The sequence below is a fragment of the Lycium barbarum genome, chromosome 6, assembly GCF_019175385.1.
Source record: "Lycium barbarum isolate Lr01 chromosome 6, ASM1917538v2, whole genome shotgun sequence".
Classification (NCBI taxonomy): domain Eukaryota; kingdom Viridiplantae; phylum Streptophyta; class Magnoliopsida; order Solanales; family Solanaceae; genus Lycium; species Lycium barbarum.
In genome coordinates this window covers 111672208-111688692 of record NC_083342.1, presented here as the reverse complement: position 1 = coordinate 111688692, position 16485 = coordinate 111672208, and the positions used below count along the sequence as shown (strand labels likewise).

Here is a 16485-nt window from a genome sequence, read left to right as displayed (position 1 = left end):
CATTATGTTATATTTTTAACACTTATATAAACACTGTATAAACTGTATACAGTGTATAAACATTGTATAATACTGTATAAACCCCTTTAATGTATAAACATCTCCTGTAGCAGTGTAGAAGTGTGTATAAACACGTTCTTTATACATTATTATACATATTTATACAAGGTTTATACATTATCTACAGTAGGTGTATAATGTTGTATATACAAGCTGGGGCCATAATTTGTTGGGTCATGGGTTTGTAATTTAAAAATATGGCTATGCAAGTGTAATTTTGTGTGCTAAATTGTACATTATTGAAATTTCTCCTAAAATATTACTATATTTATATCTTGAGTTTGGGCTCGGACTTAACACATGCTTTGTAACTAGTATCTATATAGAAATTAAAATGATAAAAATCAAGCCACAAAAAATTTTAAAAAATTAAAAGTCAGCTGACGAATGGAAATATCTAGAGGCAAAAGGAAACTCTGGAAAATTCTGACTGGCCCTGCCGGTTACCGTATAATTCAAAAACTAAAAGCAATAGCTTGCTGCCAACTAAGCTAACATCCACGTGTCATTTCCCTAGCTCAGCAGAACATGGAGATAAGCTGTATCCCACCGCATCTAATCCTCTCTGAGTTTCAACTATGTTGTCCGAATGATTACGTGGCAGGAAAGGAAGAAATATCGGGACATCTTAACTAACTAACGTTGGCGCGCGAAACATCTCGAAGGACGTAGAACTTCTCAAACATGTGGAGTATAAATACGAAAATGGCGAAGCAATTTATCAGATTGAAAGAAAAATTTCATTTTCAGAGCAGTTATTACAAAGAGAGAAGCAAAGTTCGAGCACTAAAGAAGTTGGGTTGGTGGATAGATTTGTCCTGGAAATTGAGTCATTTGGATTTGTGGAACCGATTGGACGGAGCTTTTATTCTTTCTTAACTGTAAGTTTATTGCTTAAATCTTTTTAATATTCGGCTTTTCTGTGTATTCTTGTTCTGAAATGATGGTAGATGCATTAAGCATTCTAATTCGAACGCGATCATCATTTTGAGACTGGGTATAGTTTTAGGATTCATATATAACCCAACATAATTTGTTGTTGTTGCGTGGTCTTGCCATTTGGCCTACTAAGACTAAAGAGTAAAGACCCTGTCTTTTTATTCTGATGATGATTCGGACTTTTGGAGTAGATATTGTTCTGAGCAAATGGCAGAATAAAAACAGCAGCTTTTCAGCCATCTTCAACCAAAGAAAAAAGGGCTTTTGAAATTTGCTTAAAGGGTATTTGATGTTGTACCTAAATAATGTTCCTTTTGCATGTCTTGAACTTGTAGTTGTACAATTTCTTGGTTGTATCATTTAAAAAGCGAAGCAGTGTCCGCTGATTGATCAGACCATAAATACTGTTTTAGTAACAGATGAAGGAAATTGTCAGTCTAAAAAAATGCTCTGTAATAGTCGCACTCAGAATTATCTTAGATTGTCTGACTATAGAGTGATGGAGATGATAAGCACTGTTTAGATCTTTCCAGCTACTACTACTTTTATGCAGAGCTGCTGCTTCTTTATTTTTTTTTTTTAAATCTGCTTGCTTGTATTCCTTTTATTCTTTTCCTCCTAAGCATCCACTGAAGTCTGTATTTTTCTTCTCTAGGTAATATCGTATACACTTGTAAGTGAAGCTTAATTTGGACCTGCATCTGAACCAAGCTGTATAAGATGTATCCCATGAACAGGTTCATGGACTCTCATCCTTACCAAAGGAACCAAGTACCTTATAATCCTCATTATTATCCCCACTTCGAACCGAATTCTCATCATATGAACATTGATCAAGCTAGATCTACTTTACCTTATGATTCTTGGCCTTGTGGTGGTAACTATGGGCATCCTTATCCACCCCAGTGTCACAGTTGCTGTATCCATAACAATTCTACAAGCCAGTGTGCGTTCAGACCTCCTTATCCTTATTTTTCACCACCTCCCTACAGCAACGGTAATTATCCTGCATATCCGGTGATGCATCCTGCTCATTATGTTCCTCCTCCGCATTTTACCATGGAGCAACCCCGCTACGAATATGAAAAGAATATGGACAGAGATCATCACTGTTGTGGTTGTCCAAATCATCCATGTAGTAATAAGAAAGGAGGAAGCAGTGTCAAAATAGAAGAACATGGCCAGGATAAGGAAAACGAAAGCAACGAGTCTATGGTTCCTCTTGGGTTCAAGAATTGTCCTTATCCAGCTGTGTGGTTACCACCTGGTGACTTGAAAAATGGGGAGCGCATGAAGCCTAATGGATCCAAAGATAAAGAGGAGGAGGAAGATTCACAAGTTGTGAAACCGTATGGAAATTTCAGGCCCTTCCAACAACCAAATGTCTGGAATGTATGGCCTCCTCATCATGGGAACAACTCGGAGTCACCAAAGCAAAGGGGAGATTTGCCTGGAAAACAACATCATAATGATGTGAACAGGAAGCAGTTTCCATTTCCAATATTCTGGATGCCTTATAAACCTGAAGAAGCCGGAGAGAAAGTTAATAAGGAGTCTGATTCTGGCCTCATTGCTGAGCAGGAGCCAACCTCCCCCTCAAAATTAATCAAACCGATGTTAGATGATTCTGAAGAGAAGAGAAGCAATTCTGAAGAACATGAAGTGAATAGTGGAAGTGAAATCCACGGGAAGGGAGTTAATAAAGGTTCTGTTATAAAAACCATTCCTGTAAAGCAAGTGGAGCAGAATGAGAAGGTCTTGGATGGAAAAAAGGAGGATGCGTCCCAAAACCGTGATGGTGATTCTAAAGAGAAGAAAATCACTCAAGACGGAGGTAAAAATCAGTCCTCTTCTCCTACAAAGTCATCCAAGTTGCCTCCTGTCTGTCTGAGGGTTGATCCGTTGCCTAAGAAGAAAAGCAGTAATGGCAGTTCAAGGTCCCCTAGTCCTCCAGGCGGTAAACGGAAATTGGCAGAACCGTGCAGTGACAGCTCCAAACCTCCCATCTTATCAAACGAGAAGGAGAAGGTTCAACTAGACAAATCATCGACAACAAGCATGCCGGAAAAAAACATAGACGTGGAACCAAGTAAAAGCAAGACAAAAGTTGTTGAGGTTGCCCAAGGGACGACCAAAGAAGATAAACTTCAGGATCAATGTACTGTTTTCCCTAATCTGAAACGCCAGGGCGATGGTAGTAAAGCAGCAAATGAGACAAAAGATCATCCTGATAATAGAGTAGCTGCAGAAGCTAAGTCCAGCAATGAAGGACATCAGAGAGGTGAAGCCAGGAAAGCAGCTAATGGAGAAGCGGATGCAGGTGATAAAATGAAACGAGATAAGAGGAGTGAACTGTCAGATGATAAGGCGGCTACAATGATTCAGTCGGCATATCGAGGTTTCAACGTGCGGAGGTGGGAGCCTCTGAAGAAATTAAAGCAGATAGCCAAAATAAAGGAGCAAATGGCCGAGCTTAAAATCCGTTGTCAGGATTTGGAGAACTCAGCTGACAATGGAGGCGACAGCAAACAGAGAACTATTATCACTGAAGCCATAATGGATCTCCTGCTGAAGCTCGACACTATTCAGGTATGTGGATGACATAAATTACAAAAACATCATGCAAAATGCAATAAATATTCCTCTATATACATTCTAGTGGAACCGTTGTTTTATGTTTTTACTTCTGAACTCAGCTGAGATTGGTTATGTAAAATCAACTTGATTGTATTGCTTTTTTACTCCATGATTCGCATTGTGTGATTTTGTTTGTACTCGTTGGCCTACTGCCTAAATCACTTAAGGTTTGAGGATTCCAATGTACATGTCACCTGAGTTTTTCGTTTGTGATTTCATGGCTGATATGATTAAGTTTGTGCTGATAAGTCTTTTTTTTTTTCCCACTCTTTTCTATTGAAGTAATTGAAAATCTCTTTTCTATTCTTTGCCAGGGGTTGCATCCAACTGTTAGGGAGAATAGAAAATCTGTAGCAAAAGAGCTTGTTAGCCTGCAGGAGAAGCTGGATCTTCTGAACTGTAAGGAGCAACCGACATGCAGTGAACAGGATTTAACTGCTAAATCTAGTGAGGATACGTGCAGTACGGTAGAAGACAATGTTTCCTTGCAGGGAGGCCAGGAGGTGAAAAAGTTGGAACGGGGTGATGATTTAGCGAAGGGGGGAGAAGGAATAAAGTCTGATGTAAAGGGACCCTGTGAAGAGCAGCCTCTTTGTGTGGAAGGCATGCTATCCAACCCTCATCATATAGGCAATGCAGAGGTACAGGTGAGAAAAGAAGAAACCAAGGACGTTGAGGAGGTAATGGAGAACTTGGAGATGGGAGATGGGGCATCAGAAAAACCTTTTGAATCTAGCGAAAATGCAAATGATAAGTTACTTGATGAGAACACAGCAGTAGTTGAGAAATTAGAAGAGCATGATGAAGCTGAACAATCTTTGGCAACTACTAATCCATTTTCTGAAGAACTAATAGCAAATTCTGATTCACAGGCCATAGGTTGTGGTTTTAAGGAGAAGGGTGACGTTTTGGATGAATTGGAAGAACTCCCTCGAGGAATCCTTGATGAAGAGACCAGTGTTCAAGGTCCTGATAAAATCAGAAAAGACTTAATCCTCCAACATGACAGAGGAGGCCTTACTGCACATATCCCTGAAGAAAGAGTCTCTGATACAGAGAGTCTAGAGCACCACCCCTTGGAAGCATTGAGTGAAACGCCAGTCATTTTGGAGCAGGAGAATACGGACAGCAGCAATGGACTAGAGGGAAATGCAGTTGTTCAGGAAAGAGATGCAGCAGTACTGATTGACATTTCCAAACGGGAGAAAGATGATGCAAGACCACCATTAAATGAAGACGCGAACAACTCTGATGTGGATGATAAGGTTGGTATGGATGGTGCATCAGATGGTTTCTCACTACAATCACAGGAAGACGCAATCTCCACAAACCAGCCAACAGATACTACCAACAAGGAGGAATCAGAGACAGATGAGGTTCTGCAACAGAAAATGCAAAATGCAGTAGACAGAGACATTGAAATCCTTGATTCAGGAAACATCAAAGAACAATCAGCAGAGCCTCAACTATCCACTGTTACCAATGATGAGGTTCAAGAATATCACTTTCAGGATAAGCAGAAAGTTAGGGAGGAAAATATGGAGGTGCAAGGTGAGGAATTTCCAGCTCGCAATGATGCTGGGGTCTCTGTACCCGATAATGAATGCAAAGAGCATAATGTGGAAGTTGAGCAGATGCATGTGGAGGAGAATTTTGACATGCAAGGGAAAGAATCGGTGGCTGCCGATAATGCTGAAGTGGATGGAAGTAAAGCTATGGCTGCTCCAACATCAGAAGCTGCAACTACTGAGACAGAGCTGTCAGGGGAGAAAAAGCTTGGTGTAGCGGAGCACCACAGCACATATCCATCGACATGTGATGCAGTGGAAGGTAATTCTGCTGATGCTGCCCATTCTTTTGGTTCCGTGCCTACTGAAGTACAAGTTATGGATGCAAAAGAGCTTAAAGAATGGAAGAAAGTGGACATGTCACCATCATCACCTACTGCGAGCCAAGTATCCTGTGTTAGTGATACACTGTCTGAGAGCGATAGAAAGCTTATAGAGGAGAACGAAAAATTAAGGGAGATGATGGAGAAACTAATCAAAACAGGGAATGAACAACTGACTGCTATATCCAGTCTTTCTGGAAGAGTTAAGGATCTGGAGAAGAGATTGTCCAGGAAGAAGAAGCTAAAATTGAGACGCAATAAGGTACCAGCAGCTGGGTCAACCTGTGTGAAGCCATTGAATGACTCACTCGGAGACAGAGCTGTGGGGTTGGCAATGTGAGAACATAAATCTTGGTGATTTACTTTTGATAGTAGTAGTTTGGTTCATGTGGTCTCCGTCTCTGTTTCATTGTATGCTATGTATCTGGAATAACAGTTATAAATGTGTTTTCTTCTTAATTAGTAGTTGTCCCTTCTGGTTTCGCATTATATTTGGCAGTAAAGCGTAGCAGTAGTTGTTAAGTACAAGATGTTCATTCACTTTAACATCATTCTCTCCTTCTCTCCTTCGATAGGTTATATAATTTGCTAAATTCTCTTTTCATGTCTTTAGATCCGCATTTAAATGGAAATAGGTAATCACTTCTCAAACAATAAGGGCATGCTATGAATTAAAAAATAAATTATAGTAAGAATACTAACAGTTACTAAACGAGGTTAGAGGAATAAGTATAAAGTAGCTCTATAAAATATCACGAAAAACATTATTCGCATGAAAGTGGATCAATTTTCCTCCCCATAAGCAAGATCACAAGGAAGTTTTGTAAGAACTAGTAATTACTAAGATAAACCATCCAGTACCAGTTTCTCCAAAAAAAAAAAATGTAATTACTAAGATTAAAGTTATACTCAACTACAAAAATTGAAGAACAAGAACTGCACATAAATAGGCTAGCTATTGAATATACAGATTGGTAAATTCAGTAGCTTTGGCCTAAGTGTTGTGTAAAAGAAGTTGCTAAATATATAGTGTATCAAAATCAAATTCAGAACTCAATCACTGATACATGAAATAATTGTCTATGAATTCAGAACTCATAAAGTTCAAAGCTTAAAACCGTTTCTGCTCTGCCATAGGAGTAAAACACACACATCCACCACTGGAACTGCTCTTTGTCTCCTCCATCATAAAATCTTTATACTTCATGCCAAAGCGTTTCCAGTTAAAAGCACCAACCATTGATGGATTCTTCCCTGCCAACTCTATCTCTACATCCAACTCTCCCTTTGAGATCTTATCACTATCACATCTCCATATCTTAAGACTCTGCAAAACCCTAAATTTCGAACAAGACGTGGACGACATACAATCCTCATAATCACTATCCGACTTGTATTCATTATCAGTATCATATACAGCACTTTCATCTTCTTCACTCTCAGTATCCAGTTTGTATTCAGCCACACCTAGTAAAGAATCTCGTGATAAAAACTTACCAGCCTTAAAGATCTCGAAACGAAGGCTAGAACTTTTAGTGGATGGAACAACGAAAACAAACTTCTGGTTCCATTGCTGCTTGGTCCCAATCTTGATCTTACTTGTTTTCAGTTGATTCTCTTTATGTATATAAATTTTCACGTAGAATTTGCCATTCTTTTTCACATCAAATTTAGCAGATTTTACTTCTACAGTTAGAAGTCTGTATTTTGCCGGCCCTGATGAGGAATACGCCATTGTTGTAATATGAACAACACACGTAGAAGTCTAGAACAAGGAAACAACGTAAACTGTATAGTAGAATATATAGTTATATTCCGTGTTTTATTTTAGAGAAAATTTCCTCTAATTTAGGGTCACTTTGATATATAAGGCAGTGTTTTAAAAGGCGGGGGCGTAAGGCGAGGCGTTTTATGTCTGCCTCAGCGAGGCGTAAGCCCCGAGGCACGAGGCGTAAGCCTCATGGGACTTTAATTTTTAGTATTTTATAAAATGATATAATTATAATAAATACTTTTAAATTGGTTAAATAACGTAAAAAATTGAAGAAAACAATAAATAAGTGATATATATATATATATATATATATATATATATATATATATATATACACACACATATACATACTCCACCCCCACAAAAAAACTAATTAGAACAATCTATTATACGTACTTACAAGTATAAGTGACTGCTCGTTACTTTTTTGAGATAGTAGAAGACAAGATAAATAATTGGAAAAGAACATATATTAGGCATTCTAGCAATAAAAAAAGGTCTTGACTTTTAAATTTAATGTTTCAGTTCCTTTTTAAAATATTTGAGTAATTACATGTTGACTTTTGAAAATTTGGGCATTATACTAAGGACTTATTTAACAAATTTCGTTTTAGTTTGAAGAAGTTTTCTGGACTTACGCCCCAACAAAAAAAAACTCGCCCCAACAAAAAAAAAACTCGCCCCAAACGCCTGGGCGTACGCCCCAAATTGCTGGGCGTACGCCTTTGGGGACTTGCGCCCCGACCCATCGCCCCGAGGCATTTTTGGTACGCCCCGCCCCGGGGCTCGCCCCGAGGCTCGCCTCAAAAACGCCTTTTAAAACACTGATATAAGGTGATAAGTTGATGGACAAGGTAACTGAATGGAAAATATGTAACTGAGTGGAAAATATTTTATTCAGAATATCACAAATGAATGTGCTCTATAATTCTCCTCTATTCTCTAGTACTAGTTGCACGAGGCCGTGCCAAGCCCAAACTCATGATCTAAAAATAACAAAATTTAATTATTAAAATATAAATTATTTGTATCACATTTTTCTATTGTATAATTAATTTAATTTAACAACACATTAATCATGTCTTATTGGTAATTATTAAAGTTTCTTAGTCATAATTGAATAATTTTAAAGAATAAATTATTTATGAGGAAGTTTTGAAGGAGAATTAGCAAATACAAAGGGACACAATATTCAATATTCACTAAAGAAGCAAGTTTTTGGAGGTTTAAAACAAATAAAGTGTGTGTTTGGTATGGAGAAGAATAATTATCAAAAATTTTTTTTTAATGTTTTCATATTGGGTTGGTCAAAATTATTTAAAAACATTTTCTCTAGGAGAAGCAGGAAAATCGAATTCCACAAATGAAATTTCACATTCATTGTGTCTTCCCCGCTCTCCAATACACCTCATTTTTAGTACCCCACCCCCGTAGCCCCCATCCCCACCACCCACCGCACCCCAGCCCTAACCCCACATCCCATAGTACTTGTTTAGATTATATACAAATGATTTTAAGATAATATTTTTTGCTTACGTACCAATACAAGAAAATAAGTAAGAACACACTTATTTTTGATGAAAAATAGTTTTAACATAATATTTTCCTTCATAAACACATCCAAAGAAAAGAATTAGGGTACTAAGTAGTAAGATCTAATAAATGCTCTGATTGAAATGAATAGTGACTCCAAAGTTGAATAAATTTTAGGAAAATATGTAATAACAAATAATGTGAAAGGTACTCCCTTGATTCTTTTTTACTTGTCTCTCATTGACTCAGCACTTCTCTTAAGAAATTATTTATTAGGAGTAAAATATACTAATTACCCTTATTAATTATGCTTGAAAATTTAAGTTTGATTATCAATACTCTACATAGTTACTTAATGATAAGGGTAATATAGGAAGAATTAATAAAGCTTTCGTGATTTGTTAAAATAAACAAGTAAAAAATACTCCCCTGTTTCAATTTATGTGAACCTTTTACTGTTTGGAGAGTCTACGAGATGCTTCTTTGATCACGTTTTTCTTACATTTTTTCTAAATTATTTGAATTATAAAGTATCATGACTTATAATATTTTTTATATAGTTTCTAAATATATAAAGTATATTTTTACCAACTTGAAAAATCTATATCAAAATTTACAGTCAAAGTTATAAAGTTTGATCTCTCGTATTCCGAAAAGGTTCACATAAATTGAAATGTAAGGACTATATTTTTAGACATACACGAAAGAAAAAAGAAAAAAAAAGACATATGATCCAATTAGAGAGACCAAGTGGGCATGGCTATGAAAGAAAGCAAAAGTAAGCAGCCACATGGAGCATCAGAGGGCAAAGCATAATGTGAGGACTACAAAAAGTCCCACATTTGCTCTTATATATAATAGTAATATATGAAAATATGCAACACCCCTATTTATAAGTAGTAAGAAACCTACTTTGCCTATAAATATAAAAACTTATTCCTATATGAATTTCATTACACCCCTATTTATAAGTAGTAAGAAACTTACTTTGCCTATAAATATAAAAACTTATTCCTATATGAATTTCACTACACCCCTATTTATAAGTAGTAAGAAATCTACTTTGCCTATAAATATAAAAACTTATTCCTATATGAATTTCACTACTCTGAGAGATGAATTAAAACATCAAATTCTAAACAAATTTAATTTCTTACTCCAACTTGAGTTATTCTTCCAACCGTAATTAACTAGATATATATAAGTAATTTAGGATTTATTTTTCTCATTAAATCTTTCTTAATTTGGACTATGTAGACAGTCCTAAGAATTAGGATTTTAAAATCAATTAACATCTACTTTCGACTAAATCAATTGAAATTTTATATTACAGATTTTGTTTATTTGAATTATATAACATAATATTAACTATATTATCCACACGTTACTCTTTTCTCAGTTAGGTCCTTGAAATTAACTAATTTTGCTATACTAGCCAAATAGTTAATTGATACTATAAAAGATATATACTTTTCTAGTCGAACTGGAATTCATTCAGCAAAATATTTATTTGTGAAGACAGATCCTTTAATCATATATCACAAAGTTGTCAAGTAGAATGTAAAAATTATATTAAATGCTCCCAGTAAGTACTTATATAGTGTGTTACTGTGTTTAACGTCAAATCATGTAAATTTATTATAATTAAATTATTAAATTAGGTAAGAATGTATATTAATTAACTATGATTAAGCGTGAAAAGGTTAAATAAAACATACTTTCATTGCTTCTCTTAAGAAAAATCAAACACTAATTGGACGCATTAAGCTACTGAACTTTTGCACGTGCAGAACAAGGCAGCTAGATGTATGAACTAAAAGCTCAACATTCAGTCAACACCTAAAGATTATATCTGAATTGAGGAGGTTGTTTGACGAAGATAATTCTTCAATCTGGCTGATTTATGGTAATGGGTTGAACTCTTACATCAAACAAATTAAAGGAGGGCCTTAAAAATTAACCGAAAAAGACGATTATTTTAAAAAGGAAAATGAAAAAGAAGCTAAGGGAACTTTTGTTACTTTGAAGAGATAAACCAGTGGTTATATTTTGGTGGCGATTGTATCTTTCTAAAGTTCATCTCTGGATATATGAGAGGTTATGGAACTTAATTAGAATTCTTGTCCAAAACGTTATTTTAGTTAATTATGTTAATCTTTTTTGGAAGATTTAAAAGAAAAAAGCGTGTTATATATATTAGAATGATAACGAGTAAATTTAACAAGGAGGTATCTATATTCTTTCCCGTCAAACAGTCAAACAAAATACTTCAACCTTATGACTTCGATGTGTTTAAACATTCTCACGAAGCATCGAAGAAGTTTAGTGCACCTCAAACACGTAACGCTGAGCTACCCAACCAATCACCATCTATATAAGAACCAAAAAATAAAGACATGATAATTTACAAAAAAAATTGGGGAGGTTTATATAAATTGTAATTAAATTAAGGGAGGATGTAATAAGCAGTCCATTCAAGAATTAGGTGAAGTGTACGGATAGCCGAACTTGAGACCACCATTTAAGTCACACCTACAGTGTTAAAAAATTGCAAAATTATCCACTTTCGGGATAACATCACATCACACACACATACGGCGCTGAAGTTGCATAAATGTTGTCTGAAGTTGGGAGGTCACATACATGAGTAAAATTCAGGCGCAAATGATTGATATTTAAATTTTTTTGGCATGAACTTCAGGCACGTATAGCTAAAGTTCAGACATTTTTCATGAACATCAAGCACATATAACTTAAGTTTAGACATTTAAGCAAAACTTCAAATATTTTTAAGGTGAGGGCTTCAATTTTAAAAGAAATATTAATGGCAATGTACACAAACGCAGCTTTAATTGAGTCAAGATTATTTATGAGGTAAACTTATTTTAACATTCAACGATATCGTAATATGGTCAAACATTACTATAAAAGACATAATCCAGTAAGAATTACGTGTTACCTGAAAGCTAATATCATCACCTTATACAGGGAAGTCTGGAAGATGATATCAATTATGTTGAAGAAGCGGAACTTTTTGTCCGAAGTTTATTACTCCCTCCGTCTCAAATCATCTATCATAATTCTCTTTTAACGCTCCTTAAGAAACATTAACTAGGAGGGACTTTTAACTATTTTTATCCTTCATTAGTATTTGAACAATCATAACATTACCCCATAATTAAGGTATTTGTAGTGTTCAACAACAATAAATACTACAGTGAAATAGGAAAAAAATAATCAATTTTATCTTGAACTTTTAAAACGATAAATAATTTGAGACAACTATTTTTAAAAATCACAATAAATAATTTGGGAACGAGGGAATACTATTACAAGTTAAATAATTTAGAAGAATTGAGTACAAGTTAAATAAGCGGGTGCAAACAGAGCCCCCATTTATGCTCACAAATCGACACCCGGGTCAGCCCAGCCCAACAATCCATGAAACAGTTTCGTCCAGGGTATATATGTAATTCCAAAAGATAAACATTTGGCCGGCGGCAGGGAGAGTCGCGTGGACTCTTTTCTCAAAACCATGAATTGAAATCAAGAAATACTCTAATTCAATTCTTGTTCTTACTAAACCATCAATTTTCAATGTATTATTAGCACACAAAGTAGTTAATTTCACCATGGAAGAGGGAACTCAAATTCTGGAGATAAACTTAATCTCTGCTCAATCCCTCAAAACCCCAGTCGCTAACTTGCGCCGTATGCAAACCTACGCCTTACTCTGGATTGACTCATCCACCAAACTCCGTTCCAAAATCGATAGTTTCGGCGGCGAGAACCCTACTTGGAACGACAAATTCCTCTTCCGTGTAACACCAGATTTCATTTCCAGCGATACCTCCGGTGTGTCAGTTGAAATCTACGCCGTTGGTTATATCAAGGATCATCTCATCGGTACCGTACGATTACTGATGAGTAATATGTACTCTGGAATTAGTACTGCAACTCCGGCTTTTACAGCTGTACAAGTGCGACGACCTTCTGGAAGATTCCATGGAGTTTTGAATATCGCTGCTTCGGTTTATAGTAGTACTGATTTTACGTTATTGAATGGATTAACTGCTGTATGTTTCCGTGATTTGATGCAAGAGAAAGAGAATGGTGGTAAATGGGGGAGACGACGCCGTGTAGGATCGAAGAGGAGTGAACAATCATCAATTGGGACCGTTGGATCTTGTGATTTTGATTATTCGGACGGTACTGATTCGACGACTTCTTCATCATCGTCGTCGTCGGTTGTTTCAACAGCGTTGACAGATTGGAATTGTGTAAGAACAGTGATGGCGGGAAAGAATGATTTGAAATCATCGGACGGTGGAGGTTTGTTGTGTGGATTAATGATGCAAAAGAAGATTCAATTGCGACCGTTGGATCAGAATTCAGGGTTCTGGGCTGAATCCTTTGAGAAGGAGCCATAATGAACGGTCCAGATTTGATTTTTTGCTATAACAAGATGAGCAAATTTAGCACACACTATAATAGTCCATTTCATTTCCACCCTTTTAGTCTCCTTAATTCCAGATTTTAATCATTCATTTGTTATTTCATTGCAATTTTTGGTTACGTTTGATTAGCAATTAACATTTGTGATGTAATCTAGTTTGTAGCTTCTTGTTCTTGATTCTGCTTATGGAGCTTATTTGAATCAAACTGCTATTTTGTATTCCCTTGATCTTTCTTAGGTGATATATAGATGTTTTTTGTTTTTTAAATAAACAACTAGAGCAGACATGCATAATAGTTAGTGTTATTTTACCTTGTAACTTTTTTGATCTGGTAATGTGAATTTCATTAATCAAGAATCAAGTAGATGCATTGAGATTGCAAACGGTTCTTGTCATCAAAATTGAAACTGTTTAACTTAATATCTCTAAACCAGTGAGGTATTTCTATGTAGAAATGTAAAAATCTTTTAGCTTTATACTCTTACACTTTATGGTGGTAACAGTTGATAAGCTTTCTAATATTGGGGGACTGGTGAAAGGTGAATTAGAAAACTTAGGTAAAGCTAATTTCTCCACAATGGCGCCAAATCACATGGAAAGTTCCGCCATGGAAATCGATGAACAGAGTTGTATTTCTTCTGATCAGATCAGTAACCCTAAGTTCTCCGTCAATGTGTTACAGCTTTTAAATCTGCTCAAATGCAGCATGGATTACGATTCGGTGATTACGCTCGTTACAGGAGGTATTGTACGGCTAGATTAAGGAGATTATATCAATCCCTCAATTTCACTCACGGACGTTTGAAGTACACTAAGCGTCCAATTTCAGTAAATACAGTCACTGAAGTGAGGTTTCTCAACTTGGTTCTCTATACAGCTGAGAGAGCTTGGAGTCATGCTATGGAAAAGAAAACATTGCCTGATCAACCAAATGCTCGCCAAAGAAGTTATCTCATTGGTCGGTTGAGAAAGGCCGTTAAATGGGTCATTTCCAGGAATTATGTTCCATCAAGGGAGATTCAAGAACATCTTTAGAAGCAGAGGCTTATGCTGCATACATGAAAGGGAGTTTTGTTTGAACAAGATCAAAATTGGGACGTTGCTCTAAAGTGAAGCACCAGGGCTGTGTATGAGGAACTTGGAAAATATGGAGATCTAGAGAACCAAGTATTGTGCCGTGAGCAGGTTGAGGAACTAGAACCTAGTATCAGATATTGCTTACACCAGATTGGTGAGTCTAACTTACAAACTTCTGAACTCGTTTCCATCGGTGAAATGGAAGGGCCTGCACTGGACCTTTTCAAAGCAAAGTTGGAGGCTGCTATGGCAGAGGCAAGATCTCAGCAGGTCGCATCTATGACAGAATTCCATTGGCTTGGAAATAGATTTCCAATTTCAAATGCAAAGACACGGGTGTCCATTCTGAAAGCTCAGGAACTGGAGAAAGATATCCATGGCTCAGCCGCTGATTCTCTTCCAGCAGAGAAGAAACTTGTGTTATATGACAAAATATTTGCAGCATATCATGAAGCCAGGAGCTGCATCCGGAATGACCTGGTTACGGCTGCTAATTCGGAAAATGTGAAGGATGAGTTAAGTGGACTGGATAAAGCCATTGGTGCGATTTTAGGGCAGCGAACCATTGAGCGGAATCAGTTGCTAGTTAAAATAGCTAAAAGCAAGCTGGTCCGTGATGATAAAAATGAAAAGGTCACAAAGCCGGAGGATCTTGTTCGGCTGTATGATCTAGTGTTACAGAATACTGCTGATCTAGTTAGTTCTGGTAGAGATAGAAAAATGGAAGAAGTTGCCTTAGCTGAAGAGTGCGAGCTAAAAAGTATGGTTTTCCAAGAAGAAAGGTGCTTCTACTTAGGAAAGTCCTACAGTTCGGCGGGAAAGAGGACAGAAGCTTATGCCTTGTACTTTCGAGCTCGTTCTTTAGCTGATACAGCTCTTATGAAGCTGCAGTCCGTGAATGCTGCTGATCAGGTCATGATCAAGGAACTGAGAACACTGCATAACGAGAGCAGGTCTAACAGCTGTGTTGAGCATGCCAAGGGAATTATGGAGGAGGAAAAGGCTCTAGAAAATCTCTCGAAAAAGATATCAAACATATCATTGAATGGAACTGATAAGAAGATGGAGAAACTTCTCATGGAGAAAATGGATACATACGAATCAGCTGTTGGTGAAGCCAACATGAAGGCTGTTCCTCGAATTGAAAATTTTCCACCTGGCTTCCAACCAGTTCCTCGTAATCCCATCGTATTGGACCTGGCTTATAACCTTATTGAGTTCCCATCACTGGACGCTCGTATGAAGAAAGATAAGAAAGGTTTCATTAGTAGGTTTTGGGGCTGAGCTTCTTTTTTTCCTTGGTCATTGATTTGTCAGCTGCACCATAGAGTTGAGGCAATTTTGTCAAATTTTAAGCTGCAAAATTCTTCGACATGCCTTTAGAAAAAATTTCTATACCTGAGAAGTCAGAGAAAATTTCATCCTACGTGCACTGTGTTTTTTCTGAAGTTTTAATTTTGGAACAGATTTAAAAAAAAAAAAAAACACTTTCTAATATTGAACTCATCTGATTAACCTGTTAAGTATTAACCAAAGGCACAGAACAAAAGTATAAAAGGCAAGTCCATAGACCTTTTAAATTTTACAATGATAAGGGGTTGAAACACACAAGCTGCAAGTCTTTTGTTAGTACTCTGGAAATTGGATTAGTAATAAGTAAGAGCAACAAATTTCTACTAAAATTCAAAACAACTCATAGCCGTAAAAAGATCTCACTTTCAACGTGCTTTGTGACAATTGAACTTTATCTTACGGTATTGGAGAAAGCGAATTACTGATAAATCTATCACAAAACTAGTTTTAGAAAAAGTTAATTTGATTAGTCCACCAGCTAAACTAATAATGCAACAAGACCTATTCAATTGTCCTTTTCTTTTACCTGTAACGTCGAACATACTTCTAGTTGATTATAACTAATTAGAATTATTGTACGTCTCAATGTCTATTCAATAATTGCAGCCGGTTTTTTCTATAAGAACGGTTTTAATTGAATTGTTGAAAAATACATTAACAAACTGAAAAGCAGTAGAAACCAAATTTGACTTCAAAAAATTGAAGATAATCACTACTACATTTAAATCGAAGAATCCTCATCCTTTTCTCTTGTAGTTATTTTA

At 36.3% G+C, this 16485-nt stretch overlaps 2 protein-coding genes and 1 pseudogene across 2 annotated transcripts; all 3 read left to right on the top strand.

Moving 5' to 3' along the window:
• The first annotated feature begins 777 nt into the window (after positions 1 to 777).
• LOC132645506 (BAG family molecular chaperone regulator 6) lies at positions 778 to 5986 on the top strand. Its single transcript, XM_060362517.1, has 3 exons — positions 778 to 941; positions 1655 to 3588; positions 3951 to 5986. Exons 2-3 carry the CDS (start codon positions 1720 to 1722, stop codon positions 5865 to 5867), a joined length of 3786 nt encoding a protein of 1261 aa, XP_060218500.1. The 5' UTR covers positions 778 to 941; positions 1655 to 1719; the 3' UTR covers positions 5868 to 5986.
• Positions 5987 to 12260: 6274 nt separating this feature from the next.
• LOC132645504 (uncharacterized) lies at positions 12261 to 13496 on the top strand. Its single transcript, XM_060362516.1, has one exon. The coding sequence runs from the start codon at positions 12467 to 12469 to the stop codon at positions 13262 to 13264; it is 798 nt and encodes a 265-aa protein (XP_060218499.1). The 5' UTR covers positions 12261 to 12466; the 3' UTR covers positions 13265 to 13496.
• A 142-nt stretch (positions 13497 to 13638) lies between these two features.
• Positions 13639 to 15748, top strand: LOC132645503 (uncharacterized; annotated as a pseudogene).
• Positions 15749 to 16485: the final 737 nt, after the last annotated feature.

Bases quoted from the DNA above. Each gene is read 5' to 3' on its own strand.
- LOC132645506 (XM_060362517.1), top strand. From the start codon at position 1,720: ATGTATCCCATGAACAGGTTCATGGACTCTCATCCTTACCAAAGGAAC. The intron at 3,589-3,950 runs GTATGTGGATGA...ATTCTTTGCCAG, and splicing joins TGAAGCTCGACACTATTCAG to GGGTTGCATCCAACTGTTAG.
- LOC132645504 (XM_060362516.1), top strand. From the start codon at position 12,467: ATGGAAGAGGGAACTCAAATTCTGGAGATAAACTTAATCTCTGCTCAA.